Source organism: Bacillus rossius, chromosome 5, assembly GCF_032445375.1.
Source record: "Bacillus rossius redtenbacheri isolate Brsri chromosome 5, Brsri_v3, whole genome shotgun sequence".
NCBI classification, from domain to species: Eukaryota; Metazoa; Arthropoda; class Insecta; order Phasmatodea; family Bacillidae; genus Bacillus; species Bacillus rossius.
The window spans coordinates 40,241,926-40,262,443 of NC_086333.1; the positions used below are offsets into that span (position 1 = coordinate 40,241,926).

At 36.7% G+C, this 20,518-nt stretch overlaps 1 protein-coding gene across 2 annotated transcripts in view; it reads right to left on the reverse strand.

Annotated features, from left to right (window-relative positions):
- The window catches only part of LOC134531729 (GIGYF family protein Gyf), a 158,087-nt gene that overhangs the window by 99,965 nt on the left and 37,604 nt on the right, over positions 1-20,518 (reverse strand). For both annotated transcript variants that reach the window (XM_063367571.1, XM_063367572.1), the window contains exons 7-8: positions 9,891-9,975; positions 6,222-6,978 (exon numbers count right to left, since the gene is read on the reverse strand). In XM_063367571.1, coding sequence (XP_063223641.1) covers positions 6,222-6,978; positions 9,891-9,975 — 842 coding nt within the window. The remainder of the gene's footprint in view (positions 1-6,221; positions 6,979-9,890; positions 9,976-20,518) is intronic.

The following is a 20,518-nucleotide window of genomic DNA, read 5'->3' on the forward strand; positions in this document are numbered from 1 at the left end:
AAAGACAGCCTTTAGCTCTCCTACAGGGCATTTTGAAATGAATACGATGATGTTTGGTTTGAAGGGAGCCCCCGCAACATTTTCCAGACTGATGAATACAGTACTTTCAGGACTAGTGGGAATCAAATGCCTAGTCTACTTAGATGATGTAGTTATTTATGGACAATCAGTAGAAATACACAACGAGAGACTAAGAGAGGTGTTCGATAGCATAGACTGAGCTGAGACGACACAATCTCTAACTACAACCTGACAAGTGCGAATTCCTCAGAAAGGAAGTTACTTATTTGGGACATGTCATTAGTGATGAAGGGGTGAGACCAGATCCGGTTAAGGTGGAAAAGGTAAATAACTATCCCTGACCTAGAAATGCTAAGGAAATAAAAATGTTCTGTGGACTTGCATCCTACTATAGAAGATTTATCCCTAAATTTAGCAATATCACTAAACCACTGTATGAACTTGTAAAAAAGGACGTTACCTTTAAATGGGGAAAAGAACAGGAAATAGCATCTAACATTTTGAGAACTGGTAGCTGTCATAACATTGATCCAAACTAAGTGAAGAATTGAGTATATTTTTGCTCAAACATTTAGGAAAGTGACTATATTATGAAGTAGAACAATATTCTTAAAACTTTTTTCCAGTGACGAAAGCAGCAGATAATGAAAAACTACATTTCAAACCACAGAGGAAAACATAATGTAAGTTTTAATTATTTCATTTCAAACTTTCATGTGGTTCTTGTAAAATTATTATCATTTACATATACCACACGTCAGATTTCACTTAAAAATGCCAAATGTGTGACAAATAAATTACCGTATTGGCCCGAATATAAGGCGACCCCGAATATAAGGCGACCTGCAGTTTCAGGAGGCCAAACAAATGTAAAAATAATTTTTGGTAGAAATTAATGTGAAAATTCATTAGACATTTTGTGTTGATAAATCGTTTTTGCATTTATGTATAACAATTAATTTATATTTATCACATTACTTATTTAAAATAAGTTTGAATGGCCTACCCTAAAAGTCAAAAGAAACCAATTAGAAAATATTTACATTTTTAAATATTACACTAGAAATTTTTTCGTATGTTTACTCTAATGAAGCTGCATAATTGTCATCTTCAGAGCTGTTTATTTGTCTAGAGCTCGTTCACCGCCGTTCCACCGATGAGTGATTGTTCATTTTTCACAGTTTACTGTATCTACGAATTTAAAATTTTTACAATGGCTATTAATCACTCTTAAAATACAGCATTTAACTTTCCGTTTGACTTAAGCTACGTATTACCACAGAACAAGGTGTATTACTATTTAGTAGTGTGTTTAACGTAAAAAAAAGCAAACAAAGAATGCATCTTGCCGGAACAAATTAAGTGGCTAGCTGACATGATGAAGCATACGGCCATGAATAACTTCGGTTACGTGACCGCGTATATTTGTCCATATTACTCTCTGACAGAGAGAGTCTGTTCTGTGAATTTGAAAGAATAATCTATTATAATTATGAAAGGTCTTTACATAAATAAAGAGTGGATTATTAAAATAGCTTTTGAAGCAACGTACCAAATTCATGTTAATATGGCGTCTTCGTGCGTGTTCGGCAATGTTCGTTTTACAACAAAGAAATATTGTGGAAAGACAGTTGGCAGCCGTGAATTTCCAAACATTACATCCTAAATGTTTGTAAATGTAAACAATCGTTCTGAAAATAACTGTGATATTTTAGTACAAATATTTCCGTTACAAATCTGAAGATAAATTACCGTAAATGTTAACACGCGATTGTACACAAAGTAAAAATATGAATTGTGAAATAAAAGGTTGCCATTATGAGATGCTTCAACATTCTCGTTTTTACTCTAGAACAAATATTTTAATTTTCAACTTCAAACAATTGTGAATTACTGCAATATTTGGTGGATTTATCGTTTTTCCCCATGTGAGGTAACAAAGTTTTAGTTAATATAAAAAATCGTGAACGTTTTGTTAAACAATGTTTCTACTGTAGCTTTCAGCTTGGAACTAATGTTTGCGGTTCTGACGTCTTGGGTGCGAAAATAAGGCGACTTCCAATTTTTGCATCTCTCGTTTATGTAAAAATGGTCGCCTTATATTCGGACCAATACGGTACTAGGAAGTGTAATAACAATAATAATAACAGTTAATTGAACTTAAGAACAATACCATTTTTAAGGCATTTTTACTTCCGAGAATAAACCAATTTAAAAAAAAAAAAAACAGAAATATTTTAGTGGCATGTTAAGGGTTATCATGACAATCATGTTTTGCCAAATTTTCAAAATTGTTGCACTTTCCCTTTTTTTTTGACAGATCCTTAAAATAATCAATTTTTTCCAAAAACACTGATATTTTAGGGCGTCAAAATTTGGATAAAAAACCTCATGTAAATGTTGCATTATGTTTTTGGTCCCGCTATTAGATTCCAAGCGTTTGTGTAGGTTTCTTTTCCATATAAAATGATGTATTTTACAAGTAGAAATCTAATATATATTCGGACATTACCACTTACTTATTTAATTAACGGGCATACGAAGTTGTCTGATGTGTAAATTTTCTTTTAGACTTTTTAAACGTTATAACATAACCTTTATCTGTTCAACTGCGTCGCCACGGTGTACCGCTTATAAAAATGTAGCCAGCGGTAGTTGGCATCATTCATGTTTGGTTATGTTGCTTCCCGTATAGAGCGTGCACATGTAGTCAAATATTGGTATCTCGCCAATTGCATGCAACGCGCACTCTGTCGAGTGCCGAGTTAACTACATTTGATGGCCCACACTCTTTCATAAGTGTGTACTACAACGATAGTTATGTGTCAGTTCAGGCTCTCATTCGCATTTTGTTTTTAAATTAAAATTGAAGAAAGGTTTTTGTTGCATGACATATTAATTTAAATTGTTCTGCGTGCTCTTGTAGACTCCACTTTTAAATAAATGTATTTTCCATAACTGGGTTTTGTTTTTAGTTTTTATGATTAACTTTAACTAACAAAAATATTTTTTCGCATAAAAATTGCATCCCTACTTTTTAAACTTGATCTTAGTATAAAATGTGTGATGATTATGCAATAAAACACTGTAAACTTTATAAGGATTTTACTATTATTCCATTTTTTTTGTGTTAGTTGTAGTATTTATAGTGTGTCATAAATTAGTCTTTATCAGAGCTATCCAAGTATGAAAGGCATTTGTAATATTATTAATTTGCTGTGTGTTTTCAACATATTTCACATAAAAAATGCTTGCTTACAGTATTAGTATAACTGTGTGCAATATATTGACGGGTGTCCGACATATGAAATTGTATGAGCCTATTCAAAATCCAAGAATCTTATCAGCATTAAAATTTTGCCAAATTATGTTTCTGTGGTTTTTTTTTAATAATCTCCAGAATGGTTCCATTATTAAAAAATAAGTAAATAATCCTCTGCTGTTGATGTTGAGGGTTTAGGGAATGCTTTTATTGCCTTTTCAAAAAGTGAAAACCATAATTTTTTTGAATTTTTAGTTTTTTTTTTTTTTAATTTTGTTTTCCAGCAGTGTCCAAAATGTACCATTTTGGTCCTGAGTGGACAAGGGGGTATAGAGCCAGACATCGAAAGCTACACAATCCAAAGTTTGGTGAATATTTCGAGTTTTCTACGCGGTATTTAGTATACGACCAGCAAACATTGACTGAAGTGCTTCTGTACCTTTAGATCTATGAAAACATTTTTCTTGTTTCGTGTTCATATTGTTTTACATATTTTGTTACTATTATAAATAATTGCCTTTAAAGTACATATTATTACTGGCATATATAAAAAACCTATAGTATTATTATTATTATTTAGCATGTGATATCATGACTTGGCCTTTAAAAATATGAGAACACAGGATTAACAGTTAAGATATGATCAAATAAATGGAGGGGGAAAAAAAGTTAGAAAAAAACTAAGTGATCAACAAAGCAAATTTTTTTTTTTTTTTAGGTGTTTATGGTCCTGCAACTTAAGCGGTTGCTTTCCAGCAAATATCTTAATTTTGCGCTGGTGCTCTGAAATACAGTGGATAGATGTTTAAGTGTACACCATGCCTCCAGTAACATGAGAAAAAATTTTAACTGAATAAAATTCTAAAAGTTTTATAAATCAGTACAGTCAAACCTCTCTGAAACGACCCCTCACAGTTCCCAGGAATAGGGTCGTAATAGATGTTTTCCGAAATTTTCAGTTCATTTCAAACCCCCCCCTTTCCCAAACCGCTACTCGCCAAGAAACCAGCCGTACAATGGCAGGATGCTGTCACTCACAATGCTAGACGGCTTTGCTTTAAACCCACTTCAACCTTCATGACAAGTCCGTCGCTCTACCGGCCACCTCTAAAGAAAATATGTCAAAAGACAGTTTATTTTTACTGGTTAGTTTACATGTACGTTTTCTGCTTGCCGTAGTTAAATACACTAGGACCCCGATGTCACGAACCCCGGATTTAACGAAGCAGTAATTTTACGAATACATTCTCGGGAACCATCAAAAAATTGGACATTTTGACCAAAATGTAAAAATTAAAAAAACGAAATAAAAGATCATTAAAATCTGTTAATTTTAACACACAGCGTATTTTTGTGTCAGCTTTAATACTTCCAATAATGTTCATGTAAGAATAACAAAAAAATAATGGGACATTTCCTTTAAAAATATTGGCAGCTGTAGGTTCTGCAACGCGAGTGGGCGCACACGAAGCTCGCCCGCCTGGCTGGTGGCAGCGGCTTCAAGACGCATAAGCTCACACCTCCCTCCCTCCCCTCTTTAAAATTCTTCAAAGCTAGCTCATCCCTCCCAGCCACACAAACCATCTAGTGTCCTCCCAACTTCGCTTCCTTTGAAAAACCTTCAGTGATAAAATGCTCATTTCACCCTCCCTTCTCCCGTAAAATTTGGCTATTATGAATGGTGTACTAAAGCGGTGAGAAAGGGGTCAAAATGTCACTTTTCACACCAAGTTCTAGTTCAGTCATCTCTGGCAAGGAATTTACAAGCTTTCAAACTTAAACATAAATGTATTTTAATAGCAAGGGTCCTATGAAAAGGAACATAACGAATAAAATCAAGCTGCTGTCACCAAACAAAGCATAAAATGGCCCAACACGTGGTCGCTTCGTTATTGCTCGAGCAAGAGGCGAGACGTGGAATGTTAGAAGAAAGATAAATGCGGGGGAGACAGACGGCAGCCAGTGTGTTTCCTGCGTGGGGAATAAGTGCCGTAGCCTTTTTTTTTATGCTGGGTGAAGCGACCTTTTTCTGTCAACCCACGGGAAAAGATAATTGCTTGAGCTGTCAAAATAAACATAGCTGCAGCAGTTAACACAAGTCGAGGCGGTCGCTGTGTAAACACGTTGCCACAAAAACCTTTATCTGCACCCTGCCGGCAAAGGGACATGGAATGGGGGTTGTCAAGCGCTTACAGCAGTCGACAGGAAGTGGTATCTATTTTTAGATATGCGCTGCCTACAGCAGTACAGCACTCAGCAAGAGAAACGCAGTAACACGCTACTCACCACAAGAAACTTATTTTCTGTCCAATTTTCTTCGGATTTTCAGCAATTTTTTCACGGTTCCTCGAAATCGGGTTGTAATAGAGAGGTGGTCGCAATAAATGGGGTCGCAACAAAAAGGTTTTACTGTATTTGACTCTATCTCATCGTTATGCTTGACTTCTACCAAGTAAAATCTCTAAAACATAAACATTATGCATTCTTTAGCAAAACGTACAGTTATGTCATTTTTTTTATTGTATTATAGTATAAGTAGATATCATTTGGCTGAACGGTGAATTACTTTATACTGCTGGTACCTCTGATAACCTGAATTACATAATTATTTGGTATTTTGAAAATAAAAGATATTATTGTTAATATTTAAGTTAATATTGAAGTAAAAGTGCAAAAATAATACCACTTTCAGCTAAAAAAAAAAACCATCTCTTTGTGCCATAAAATAAAAACACACATTAGTGTGTGTACTGCAGACATGCTGATAGAGCACTGACAGAATGGGTGTAGGAAACCAGTATACCCCAAGAATAGCCACCAGCAATGGCATCTGCCAATACCAGGACTGACCCCGCCTGGAACGCCTTGGTCCCCGTGGGCCCTCGGTTACAGGAAGCACAAGGTAATACAACAGGACCATTCAGCAGTACCAACCCACCTTGTTCTTGTCCTTGTGGATCTCTGTAAAACCACTTCTCCTGAGCACGTTGAAGGTTCGGAGGTGGCTGGGCTGCTTCCGCAGCGGGAGGTTTCTGCGACAACTTGAGCTTCTCCTGCCGGTCGTCATCCGCCATCAGCTTCTCCACGAGGTGGTCAGCGTCTTCCGGCATCTGATCCCACGCCTCCTCCGGCTTCTGGCCGCCGGCGGTCGCAGCGGGCGGGAACCCTCGGTAGGGCAACTCCGCGCCCGCGACCCGAGCCGCCGGCGCCGCTGTCTGTTTGGAAACACTCACTTTCGCGGGGTCTCGCGGGACGCGAGGTTCGCACGGGGCGCCGCCACCTTCTGCTCGCACGTCCGCGCCACTGGACCTGACAGAGTTCGAGCTGGGGACGGCGCTCAGGACGCCCTGCTTCGCGGAACTCACGCCTGTCCTGTCGTGGCCGTGCGCCAACGAAGCGTCCGACACCGAGGAAACACCCGACGACGAAGACAGCCGCTTGTTCCCGGAAAGTTCTCGCTCCGAGGCGGAGTTTGTGGGGGCGATCTCTTCACCCCCTACCCTATCTACATTTTGATTTTGCGTTTGCCTGCCGGGCTCTTCGCCGAGCCGCTTCCGACTGTCCGGGTCCGCTTCGCTACCCGACTTTTTTGATGAACTAACTTGCGACCGCTTTTGATTGTTTGCACCACCAGATTCTTCAGAAATCTTCCTCGTGCGTGGATCCCTTCGGATGCTGCCTGGCCCACCATTTATCTGAAAGTTTTCACAAATGACTCTTAAACAATGTAATTCTTAAATCGCCTATATCTTTTTTGCCCATTATTTTAAATCTGCAGAATCACATAAATGACACAAACCATAACCACAAAAAATTTTACCATTACAATCAATCTGAATCAGATAAAAATACTTTAAATCTCTCTTATAACATGATGTACATATTCAACCATCTAAAAATAGGGTCATGGCCATAGAGTGGAAGGAATTAGCATTAAGAAACCTCGATTCTACGTACACTCACGGTTCTCCAAAATTTGTCCTTACGACCGAGTTGTACGTAAGAACCAGAGAGACCAAATTACGTCCATTTGAGGCGGGAAATGATTTGCTGTTGCCGTGTCCTGCTGCCACGGGAAATGACCTGCCGTGTCTATATATTTTGCTGATGTATTTTCGATCGAAATTATATCCTATTCGTGCAGAAACAACACTTGAGCTAATCAAACGTAAAAATAAAAAAAATTGACACTGAAGGCAGTGTCGTAAGCCCCGTGTTTACATTTTTTTATATTTTATATCAATAAAATAATAATTAACACACAATATATTTGCTCAAATAAAAAAATACCGTGGGTACTTTAAGTGTAGATAAGATTAGCTAGTAGGCCAAAAAAAATCGTGAAAAACGTAACGTTTATAGTCGGCAATGAACATTTTAAATCGCAAAATATACATATTTTATAACATGAAAAGTTGCTTTTATTTCAAAACATGTAATAATTTAAGCCTAGGCATGTAAAAGTCCGAGTAATTATAGCAGGAGACAATATAAAATGCACAAGGGAAAAACGTAAACTCACGAATGTATAAACGTAACGCAAATGTCGGGAATATTACGTGGCTGTTTGTAAGTTCTGATACTGTATTTATGTCACAACTTAGCCGACTGGTACGAGACATAAACTTCACAAGATAAAATGAGCGAAGTCTTGTAACTGTTTTATACGTATTTTATGATTTCGGAAGTATTGTACAGTTGACGCATATTTTAAACTAACAATTTATTTCTGGGGATCGTAATTAATTAATAAATTGGTATCAAGACATCAAGATGAACGTAAACTTGAACATGTCACGGCAGCGAGAAAACTGGTGCATATACCAATAAAATGGTATTAGAACAGGACAAAACTGGTACACGGGAGGTGGAGCTTATATTTTTTTCCGCTAAGCTCGCATCTATTGGCTGGCTGCTGATTGAAGGTCACGAGTATGGGCGGAGCGTTGAGTGAGTTATACTGCGCATGCACAGCTCAGCGAACAAAGAGAGCCAGCGGGCTGCTACGCCGCGCCGTAACAGCAGCTGACCGAGTACAATGACCTTTCTCCACGTACGGCGCGCTATTGACGGTAAATTTCCATCAATTTGCGGCCTTTTTTTTTTTTAATTTTTTACCTTTACGCAATGTGTATGTAGCCCGTATTCGTTATAAAAGCTGCAGGTTGCAACTGTATTTTAATAAACTTTAACGTATTTCTTACACTTTTAATATTTTTTTATTTTTGCCTCATTTTTTACGGTTTCTGAAAATCTGCATGCACGACCGAGGTGTACGTACGAACCGGGGGCCGTACGAGCGAGGTTTTACTGTACTTTATAACATTTATTTTAAGTTCTACAGAATTACAATAGTAAATCAATCCAAATTTTCAAAATTTAAAAAAAAAAACATAAATAAAGAATAATTTATTATTCCTATTATATTCAATCTTAAATAATTAAACTTTGAAATAAAATATAATTAATTGTATTCCAAGTATAGTGAAAATGTTGCATATCACTTTATGTAATTTTGTATGTATGTATCTAATTAAAATACTTATATTAATGGGTTTCATATAATAAACTATATTTTATTCTAACAGAGCACAGTTCACAACAGCATAATGGTTATGTTCAGATGGTAGGACAATCTGCAAACTTGAATTTTTGATAAGTTGAAAATAAGCAAACTTGGGTATTTTATTATCTTGAAATATCTATAGCAATTGCACAAAACTAAGTACAAGTATTGATTTAAATATGACTTCAAAACTAGTTTTTAAAAAATGTTCCCCATCTCCTGCTATTTCAATACAATTTTATTAATCACGTATAATTTGATAGTCTTTAAATTTTATTTGAACTGTAAAACAAAACTGATCCACACACAGGCCTAATTAACAGTACTTATTAATTTTTTCAAAGCAATTAAATTGTGATTAATTGCGGTTTTGATAGATTTCTCAGAAAGTTATTGTTTTTTCCTGGTTAATGTGAAATTTACAAAGCTTACACATCAGAAAATTTGTATCACTTACGAAAAATTAAGCCACTTCAACTGCAGTTTGGATTTAGTTCAGCCCATTTTGTAAAATTAAGATGTTAAGACATAAACAAGCTTGGTAAATGATGGTGTTATACAAATTTGTTAGTTAGTGATATAATAGTGTTTTGTTGCCAATCAATGTGCAGTAGTACAGATAAGCAGGGCTGCACTACTTCCATGCCCAAAATCAAATGATCTCATATCTTACATGAAGGTGCAAAATTATTTTCCCATTTTTACAACTGAAAAACTAAAACTTTAAATGCCGGAAGCCAAAGGCGAAAATCTGAAGAATTATCGTGGGATTACAATTATTAATCCCGTTACACAGTTACAATTTTGCAAATGCAAGCGGGTCCCCACATTGAGGGGTTTTAAATTCCAAGGGGTTCCGAGCCCCAGGGATATACACTCATGCCGAAAACTACAGTAAAGTAAGAACAGAAAGTTTATTCAGCAATTTATGACATTACCAAAAAGTGACCCAAAACGTTTAAAATATAACGTAAATTAGCACAGCTTAATTATATGCCTGCCGTAAAATGTAAAGTATCTGGAAAAAAAATTTTTACCTACCTCATCTTCGTCAGAAAAACCACCACCGTGGAATGCTCCAGTGGCATCGAAACTGCCACCACTTTCGCTGGGGTTTTCTGTTGCCCTAAAACATTTTACAAAGGAAAAAAAATAATAATGATAATTTACTACAAAACCGCAACTATAAGTGTATCTTTTAATTACTTCTTAGTAGGGAATGGGATGGTTACAGATCTACCTGCTTCCGAATTCTGGTTCTACAAAATTGATTCCTGATTACCGGATTCAGTACTTACACTTGGAACAGAATTGGTACCCGTGCTTAATTAACAATCAAAAGGTTTACAAAGTTTATTTTCTTGATTGTTATTGGCAAACACAGTATGGCAAAAACTAACAGCAGTGTCGTTAATATTTCCCAATTACTAGATTGAGGCGAACATATGATTTCTTAAGTGAGACATTAAATAAATTCTTGTGAAATTTTTAACAAATTACATTTCAAGCAAATAGTGATGTGTCGTTCATACTTTTTCCCTAGTTCTCGGTTAAATTAAAGTTCATAAAAATTTGTTTTCAGTTTTAAGTTAACCTCCACACAATCTAGACACACTAAATATACAGTATGATCAAATGTTAATTTGTTTAATAAGACTTATCAGTGCCCCACTTTACCATAATCCAACCACAAGCAAAACACCTAGCCCCGAGGTAGCACAGTCGCTTAACGTTTCACTAGATGGTTAAGAGTAGCAATACCTAGTACATACATAAAACTAGCTTATGACATTCCCGCATAGCACGTTTTCCCCTTTATAACATTTAAATAATTATTCCCTTGATCATTTCCATTTATCCCTATGTTATTTTTCCCATTCAAAACTTTTGCGTATACAGATGCTTCCCGCATGTAACGTTCATCATTAACGGAAACAATAATGTAATAAATTTTATCTTTACACTCTTAAAATATAGTTATCGTTAAAACTTTTAAACAACTGTTTCAAAACAATAACAAAAATGACTGTGAAAACCTTAGTCGCACTACGCACTCTGTTAAATTATATTTTTCGACCAATCATCTGCTTGCATTCGTATGAACTTTGTGAGGCTGTTCCATCTGTACACCATATCCCATCCCTCATTCGAGGCATCATGACTGACGAATAAACAACAAACCACGTGACGCAACTAGTACAGCAATTTGGGGAACTAATAATAGTTTCATTGTTTGTTGAGCACTGCAGTCAAAAATTGTTATATGGTGGACGTAATGAAGAAAATTTTTGTTTCCTCATTTTCCTATTATTTCCATTTTTGAACAGACTTATACTGCCAAATGTGTGTTGAAAAATCATGGCATGAGGCCAATTCAAACTTGACAATGCCGCATGGCAACACTATAGTGCACAGGTTCCTTCAAGCTCCAAGGTTGGTTGACCTGCTACTGCCTAAAGGAACGACAGAAATTTTGCATGTTGTTTGTGCTTTGTAATTTTGCTTTTCTGTGAAAATAGGTTGCTATGATTGCCAAAGGTAAGAGGTAGCGATCATCAACAGCTGCTGAAAAAACCTAAAATTATTTAAAAAGCTCAGGATATGCAAACTCATGCCTTGGGTAGAAAAAACACTTGTCGCGGAAAGTTGCATACGTGGTTGGAGGAGAAAAAATTGTCTTTGAGTGATGGTGTTATTTCAATAAAAAGTTTATTTAAAAGGTGAAAATTTGTAGCATGTGCTTCCTCAGCAATTTCCAATATATTTTATTTATAATCTTTCTAACATGGCATTGAATTCAGTTGCTTCAATACTGTAAACAAAACCACTGCAGTCATTATACATTACATTCATGATTTTCACATCAAGGTTAACATTTTATCATTCACAGTTAATCCATAAATAAAATATATACCACCCAGTATATTTAAATACATGTATTAATGACAGAGATTTTTACTGTAAATATTAATAAATTTTTTAATACTCTAAGCAAAATTAAAGAATGCTGCAAAAAAATAACTGCACTGGTTAACACAGGTACTTAGAATGCTTACTATGCTGAAGTTAGCTCTATCCGCTTATCTAATTGGCCACTCAGGTGCGTCATCGCATCATACAGAGAGCTTGGAATAACAGGCTACAAGATTCCACGCAACTAAGGCGAATTCCGCCCCGGATTTTTTAATTTTTTTACATCAAAATGTGCAACGATGCTGATAAAGTTGATACATAAATGCCTTCAAAAATAAAATTCATGAGGCATCCACTGCGGGCTTCCAATGTATGGTTTTCACGGTATCTGTCACAAACTATAATTTTTTCCGCCCACTTAGGCCATTGGTAATGATAGAGGTAATACATAAGGGCATTCCTACAGGGGTCCAATATCAAAATTAACATTGGAGATGTAACCACCGTACGGTTGAAAAACGTCTTAACAGAGTTTAACTGTATTAACAACTTTTATCATTGTGTCCAGGGCTAGATTTTAAGGAATATTTTAACCTGCCCAACGGACAGGTGTAATCGAAAATTTGCCTGTCCGCCATCTAATTTGCCTGTCCGCTGTTTTACCCAAATAAAAAAAATTTCGAAGTCGCTGAAAAAGTGAGAAAAAAGGATTTTTGCTATATTTTGCACCTATTTTTATCACACACTTAACATCCTTATTTAATCATCATTTTCAGATGAGTCACTGTCTGAGTCACTGCACGAATTACTTGGCTGATTCTGTCTTGAACATCTTCGATAAGGATGCTGAAAGGGTCTACGTTTTCTCTGAACATTATGATACCAGAGATTTATTGCTGGTGCTGGATCAAACTCACTTTCAGAAGGTGACTGTATTTGAACACGCATGAGGGCAGACAGTGTATCATCATTAAGACAGTTTCGCCAGTCTGTCTTTATAAACTTCATGAGTGAGAACCCTCGCTCACAATCTGCAGTGTGAGCTGGCAGGGATAGCACAAGATCAATGAGAGAGAGTACATTTTCATACTCTGTGTGGTATTTGAGATTGATATCACTCCAATTTGCTTTGGTTACTGGATTATACAGCTGGTAAACTGTGGTCTTTAGACTTGTCCATTCCAACTCAATCATTTCACACTTTACCCCATTATTCACAAGGGAGGGAGAAAAAAAGTGTATCAACCTAACGATGCAAGTGTCACCAAACTCTGGCTGAATGCTTGTAGGCCACGTTTTAAAACTACACAAATTTGTAGCAGTCAGTAATTCACAGAGTCCAGTTTTCTTATCTCCAAGGTGAGATTCTAAATTTTCAACAATTGCATTTATAACAGCTGTTTTCTTGGGAGTCTGCAAAGGAGCTCCTTTCAACTGCTTAGCTTCATCTTCAATTAATTTGTTGCATGCACGGAGATGAAAGCCATCTTTGTCACAGAGCTTCTGCAACATGGTGATAGTATCACACAGTGACTTTTGTGTTTCTGCTACAGTCAAATAAGGATGTTGCAAAAGTTGTGAAAAGTAACTCAAAATGTAGGTTACATCGCAAAAGAAGTGAATATACTGAAAAAAATTCCAAATTGTTCAGTGCATCATCAATAAATTTGCATGAACCAGCAGTTGATGCATTACAAGTTGATTTCTGGCGTAAATTTTCTGCAGTGAGGATAAGTGCAGGAACAATCTTGAGCACATTAGTCAAGGCTCGTTTGGTGTGAGAAACCCAACGAGTGCCTCCAACTCTGGTAGGTACGCAGAACTTGATTCTCAGAGTTTCACAATATGTTTTCAAGATCGCTCGGTGCACTGGACTGTGGTGGAAGAATGCATATAATTTCTTCAAGAAATTTTCCACTTTGAGATTCAATGGTGTTTCAGAAAGTGCAGCTTTCAATGCGAGTTCAAGACGGTGTATAGCAACCAAATTGGGCTGAATTGATTGCTTCAATTTGGTACTAACTCCATTATGCAATCCTCGCATCACTGCTGCACCATCACTTGCAAAGCCTACCAAATGCAGCTTTAAATCTGAAATGGTGAACCCACAATACTCATTTAAAACACACAATATGCAGTCATAAATCAGGGCTGCATTAGGCCTTTCTACATGTTAACCTACAAACTTACAATGTATTACCCCTTTAACAGCAAACCTTACATAAACAATGACCTGTTCTTGTACAGCACTGTCTCTGTAGACTCATCACACATTACTGAAATATATGGTGCACTTCTGAAGTTATTTTGCAATTCCTGGCGTTCTATTTCTGCAATGGAACCCAGAAATTCTTTGCACTTCTTGTCAGTGCGAAGTATTACCAACATCCAGGCCTTTCTTTGTGTAAAGTATACACTGCCAAACAAAGTCTGTGAAAGGTCGCCCATGTTTAGCCAGGAAACAGTATTTCCAGTTTAGTGAAAACATCCTTTTGAATACTTTGTAAGGTCAATTCTGCTTTGGATTGTCCAGGTTTTGTCAGTATCGCATCTTCCATATCTTGAGACTTGTTGTGGGCACTGCTTGTAGCATGCGACGTTAGGTTTTCTTTGCGAAAACTTGAGCAGCCCGTAACAAAAACTGATCCAGATGATTTTGAATGCGTTTCGCAGACTTTGCAAAACATTTGTTTTGTTTCTGTGTCGTAACGAAGCCAAAGAAACTCGGAACACCAAGACGTTAAAAAGGTACGGGACCGAGCGATTTTGTCATATTTAACATTATATTCTGACTTGTCATCGTCCGTTTTTCTTTTCTTTTCTGGTGGTTTTGAAGCACCAGTAATGAATTTCCACATTGTGTAACGCAGTTAATTAAATACAAACAATCGCCGTGACAAGATAAACTGTAAAATATTACCGTGTCCTCTGTAAACAAGTAATGTTTATTTTTTGATGCAACAGTTGACAGGCGAATTTTCAAGCAGTCACAGTCACTGCGGCCACTGTCAGCTGCATCTGGAGTACGCCGTGAAATGTTAACCACGCGAAAACGCTTTTCTGTTAACAAACTATGTTAAAGTAGAGCAAGGAATTAGTAAAGTCGCGATTTATAAAGACAATAAATTTAAAAAATTATATTTTGAAAGTATACAACGGTAAATTACGTATTGTTGGCTGCACTGCAACGAAATTAATATTAAAAAATGGCAACAAAAACAAACATAATCGGTGTGAGACATTTTGCATCTCTAGCATACGAATACGACTATGTTACGTGAATCATGACGTGAACGTAAGATTTTAAGAATTATGATTCAGAAGATTTCAGCACGGTTTGTACATAACCTACTTTTTTTCCCGTGGTTTACAATAGCCAGAGTCGTCCGTCACAAAAGAGCAGCCATTATTGTTTATTTATATATATTGTCAAAGACTTTTTATTTGCGGTCGCGGTCGCATAAATGTTATTAATCACCTCTGCTGCATTAGTGCGTGCGAATAACCTCTGCGTCACAAGTTGCACCTATCCACCGGACAGTTGCCTTTTTTATTTTGCCTACCCGGACGAGATTTTGCCTGTCACGGGCAGGCGGACAGGCGCTAAAATCGAGCCCTGATTATGTCAGTATTTAATTTAGGCACACGCAAAATAATTTGCTTGAGAAAAATACAAGAGATTAAATTATGAAAAATAAATAAATCTACTAAGTAGGAGCTGGAAAAATTAGCATCTTGCTACAGGCACCATTCACAGGTGTGAAAATCGTACTGGTGGTGCTGCATAGTGTTTCACTTGCTAACTACCGTGTTTTATCACATAATCGTCGCACATTTTATACTAAAAACAAGTTTAAAAAGTAGGAGTGTAATTTTTATGCGAAAAAAAAAATTTTTGTTATGTAAAGTTAATTATAAAACAAAACCCATTCATGGAAAGTACATTTATTTAAAAAAGGAGTCTACAAGAGCACGCCAAAATATTTAAATTAATAAGTCATACAACAAAAACCTTTCAATTTTAAATAGAAAAACAAAATGTGAATGCGAGCCTGAACTAACGCATAACTATTGTTGTAGTATACACTTACCACGAAAGAGTTTGGGCCATAAAATGTAGTTAACTCAGCACTCAACAGACAGCGCCCGTTGCATGCAATCTGCGAGATATCAATATCGATATTCGACTACATGTGCGTGCTCTATACGGGAAGCAACATAACCAAACATGAATGATGCCAACTAATGCTGGCTACATTTTTTTAAGTAATACACTGCGGCAACACAGAAGAACAGATAAAGGTTATAACGTTTAAATATTATAAATATTAGATTTATTCTTTAAAATACATCGTTTTATACTGAAAAGTTACCTACACAAAGCACTTGGAATCTAATAGCGGGACCAAAAACATCATGCAACGTTTACGCGAGAGGTTTTTTTTATCCAAATTTTGACGGCCTAAAATATTGGTGACGATTATGCGATAAAAGAGAGTACTTGCAAAATTGTTGTGACCCACCTCTCTCCAGGACATGCAGTACACCAAAAAATGTTTTCTCTAATTATGTGTGATATAGAAATTACATACTGTTTCCTACAGATTAAATATATAATCATTAGTGAGGATGGATTATTGAATGGAAAAATATGTGCATTGGTGGTCATATAAATAATGTCTAGGAAGTAGAGAGGTTGACTCGTCTGTATTAAAAGTAGATATTATGCAAACCTTTTTTGCACTTACACGCCTGTTTTATTTTATTACTGTTTATATATATATATATATATATATATATATATATATATATATATATATATATATATATATATATATATATATAATTATTTAAATTCATAAATTGACAGCAGATAAATTTTATAAGTAGAAAATGGCCTTGCCCGGCAAGACTGCTGTAACACGTTGCTGCAGTTCTTTACTACGTTAACAAAGAACATGTTATTATCTGATTATGTCTGGATTTTTTTAATCTTTTTATCTAACTTATTGTTACCAAAATAATATAAATTTTTAATTAACACATATATAACATTAGCATGTTTAAATTGTTTAAAATATTTTTATGTAATTTTTTTGTGTAAGAGACTGCAAATTTACTATAACACAACACATATGAACACGATTGTCAACATATGGGAGGAGATCTATTTATATTTTGTGTAAAAAGTTAAAAGATCTTAATTCGTTGAATGCACCTCTTCACATGGATTCAAACACTGGCTAGTTTACATTTCTACAGCTGTTAATTTTCCATAATGAAAATACAGTGGAGTTACAAAAATGACCCCTTTGACCACATTGTTAGAGAGTCTTGATGAATTTCCAGGAAAATCTTTGATAACATGATTTTATCACCACAATATATTAGTAGGGGCCAAAACAATTAGCATCCTTCTATAGGTGCTTTTTTTTTTTTTTGCTAATTTCCAACATAATGCTATATTATCTATTTTTATAAATTATTGCTCTTTTCAGTTAAATTAATTTTAATTTCAATTTGTTACACTTGAGCTATGTGGTGATTTTTTAGTAATAATTGTTCTCTACAATGGGTTTCATGACCACCTTGATTTTTGATATTGCCATATTTCTTTGGTGCAACCAAGTTACGTACAGTAGAACCCCGATTTTGCGAACACGGATTTAACGAAAACAGCGATTTAACGTAAAGGTTTTCAGGAACCATCAAAAAACACCAATTTATTAAAATAATATAGATTTCCAAAAAATGAAAGTAAATTGTAACGGAAACTTATTAAAAAATACACTCTGTGGTGTCAGTAATAGAATGGAGGTACTATATAATAATATGTGCCTTTGCATCATCTGTCTAAACACGAAAAAATAAAAAAGTTCAAATTGCTTAAAAACTCTGGGTGCTGTAACTGAATTGCGTAGGTGCGTGCCATTGCACGCGCCTGGATAGACTGTCCGTGACACATGACGTCATGAAGGGTTTCTTTGTCCGCATCCCCCTCCCCCTTCCATATCCCTGGCTTGACTCATCACGTTATCTTCCAATCACGCCCGCATAGTAACAGTGCTAGCCAATAATCACACGTTTCCAAATATTCCCTTTCCCATCCTCCAGGTTTTTTCAACTTGTGACCACGTCACACCAATACGCCATTATCATTATTCTCAGTAAGAGCTTTGTGCGCAGTGTTTAGTTTTTGGAATACATTTTTTATAACTGCTGTTCGGACTTCGATTTTTTGCTTTTCTTCTTGGATTTTGACTACAGATTGCGATTGGAATTTACTACACTGCTTGTTGACGACCTGCTTAGCTTTTTTATTGGTACAGTAGAATCCCGCTGATGCGACCACTCACGGTTTCCGGAAAAAACGGACTTATAAACGGAATGGTCGCCATAGAGATTTCCGGCCAATTTTTACCCCCCCCCCCCCCCCCCCCCCAACCCTAATATATCAAAATACATCAAATGCTCGCGCTAAATGAATTTGCGTCACGCGAGTTCGGCTATGCTAGCCGGCTGGTGGTTATTTTCGTTCAAAACGTGGCGAAGGAACTTGTGTGGATCAGGTAGAAAACATTCGGCTATAATCGAAAGATATAAGAACAATGCTATCCTGAAATGCTGTGACATGTTTTTGGAGTAGATAATCACAGCGACAGACCGACAGGATGCGCTCCCATCCTTGCCGTCAGCTATGTTTATTTTGACAGCTCAAGCAATTATCTTTTCCACGTCCCTTCGCAGCTTTAAAAAAATAAAATTAAAAAAAATAATAAAAAAACACGTTGGAATGCAAATGGAAAAGTAACAATGCATTAAAATAAATATATTTATGGCCCTGCTAAATTTTTCTATTTAATAAATTTAGAGGTATTAGTGATTTTTCAGCAGAAACTGCTGTGTGACTAATAAACAAATTGTATCATAATAACTTAAACTTATAAAGTATTTATTAATGGCGAAGGACAGTCGTATAAGCCAATAAAATATTTATTTTACCGAGAATGGACTATACAACCTGGCTTTTGTCACACGTGGTGTGGAAGGGGAGGAGGATGCTGGCAGTTTCTCATGCAGAAGGTTGAAATAAGGGAGGGAATGTTTTGAAATGTTAGTTGTAAAAGGGGAGGGGGTGTTTTTACATGGTTTGTGGCTCTGGGAGGGATGAGCCTTGAAGAATTACCAGGGGATGGAGAGGTAAGCGTCGCGTCATGTCACGTATGAAGTCAAGCCACCACTACCGCCAGCCTGGCCGGACGAGTTTCTTACGCTCTCGCAGAAGCTACCACAGCAGCTTTTCGTGCGTGCAGGCGGGTAAGATAACATGACAGCTGAGACGGCTTTTCGTGCGATAGTGGACGCGCCGAGCTCGGCTAGACACTGCCGCGTGCATCGGCGGGATTCTACTGTACATGACTTTATTTACAGTTTTTGGATATCGGCTTTGTTACATTTTTTTTTTGACGATTCGTTTATGTTACTGGTATTAGAACTGGACTAAACTGGGACACGGGCGGTGGAGCTTTTATTTTTTTTTCCGTTAAGCTCGCATTTATTGGCTGGCTGCTGATGGAAGGTCACAAGTCTGGGTGGAGCGTTGAGTGAGTTATACAGCGAACAGAGAGTGCCCGCCGGCGGCTACACCGCGCCGTAACAGCTGACAGAGTACAATTAATTACCTTTCTCCGCGTACGGCGTGCTATGGACGGTAAATTTCCATTAATTTGCAACCATTTTTTTTTTAAATTTTTTACTGTGACGCAATGTGTATGTAGCTCGTATTTGTTATAAACGCTGCAGGTTGCGACTGTATTTTAATAAACTTTAACGTATTTCTTACACTTTTCATATTTTTTTTGCCTAATTTTTCGCGGTTTCTGAAAATCTGTACGTACGACTGAGGTGTACGTACGAACCGGGGGCCGTACGAGCGAGATCAAAAACGTTTAAGATGGAAAGTTGACAAAGTCTGAGATAGCACGGCAGCGCAAGACATCGGCGTCGACCCTGTCTACGATATGGAAACGTAGTGACGCGATTATGAGTGCGGGGGTCATTGAAAATCGGTAAATCGGATTTAACGAAACATCAATTTAGAGTAAACATTTTCGGTAAACACAGCACTTCGTTAAATCGGGGTTCTACTGTATCTGAAATAACTTCAAAATATAAGCCCCACCCAATTAAAACCAGATGATCTATGAATTATTCTATGTATTAAACCTGTAACTTAATGTTTGCTAGCATGTTGCACCACCAATTTTTAATTACCGTAATCACTCGCGTAATGTCCGCAGTAATTTGACCACTTTTTTGGCCAAAAAAATGGGGTGCGGACATTATGCGAGGAAAAACAAAAATACAAAATTTTGTGTCTTAATTATTACTAAAAAGGCACAAAACGTATCTAAAATCAATTTGGATTTAACTAGCTACGTATTTTAAAAGAACATTGCTGCGGGATCGCTTGCAAACAACCCGGCTTAGACCATGTTTACTTTGCTGTAATTGCCACCGGCAACTGTCTCGCACCCGCCGGAACATTAAAAAATATTACGCGCTACACTGAAATAAGTGTGGTTACGTGTGCCTTATTAATGTGATTAATATGTGATGGATTAAAACGGCTATTAACGGCACGGCTGCAATATTTTAGCCGTACCATATCCTTACGTGCTGCGCGTATGGAACCAGCTAGCTGGCAACAGCGCAGTGACTCACCAGTTCCACATCTGCTGCGCACTGTACTCCCC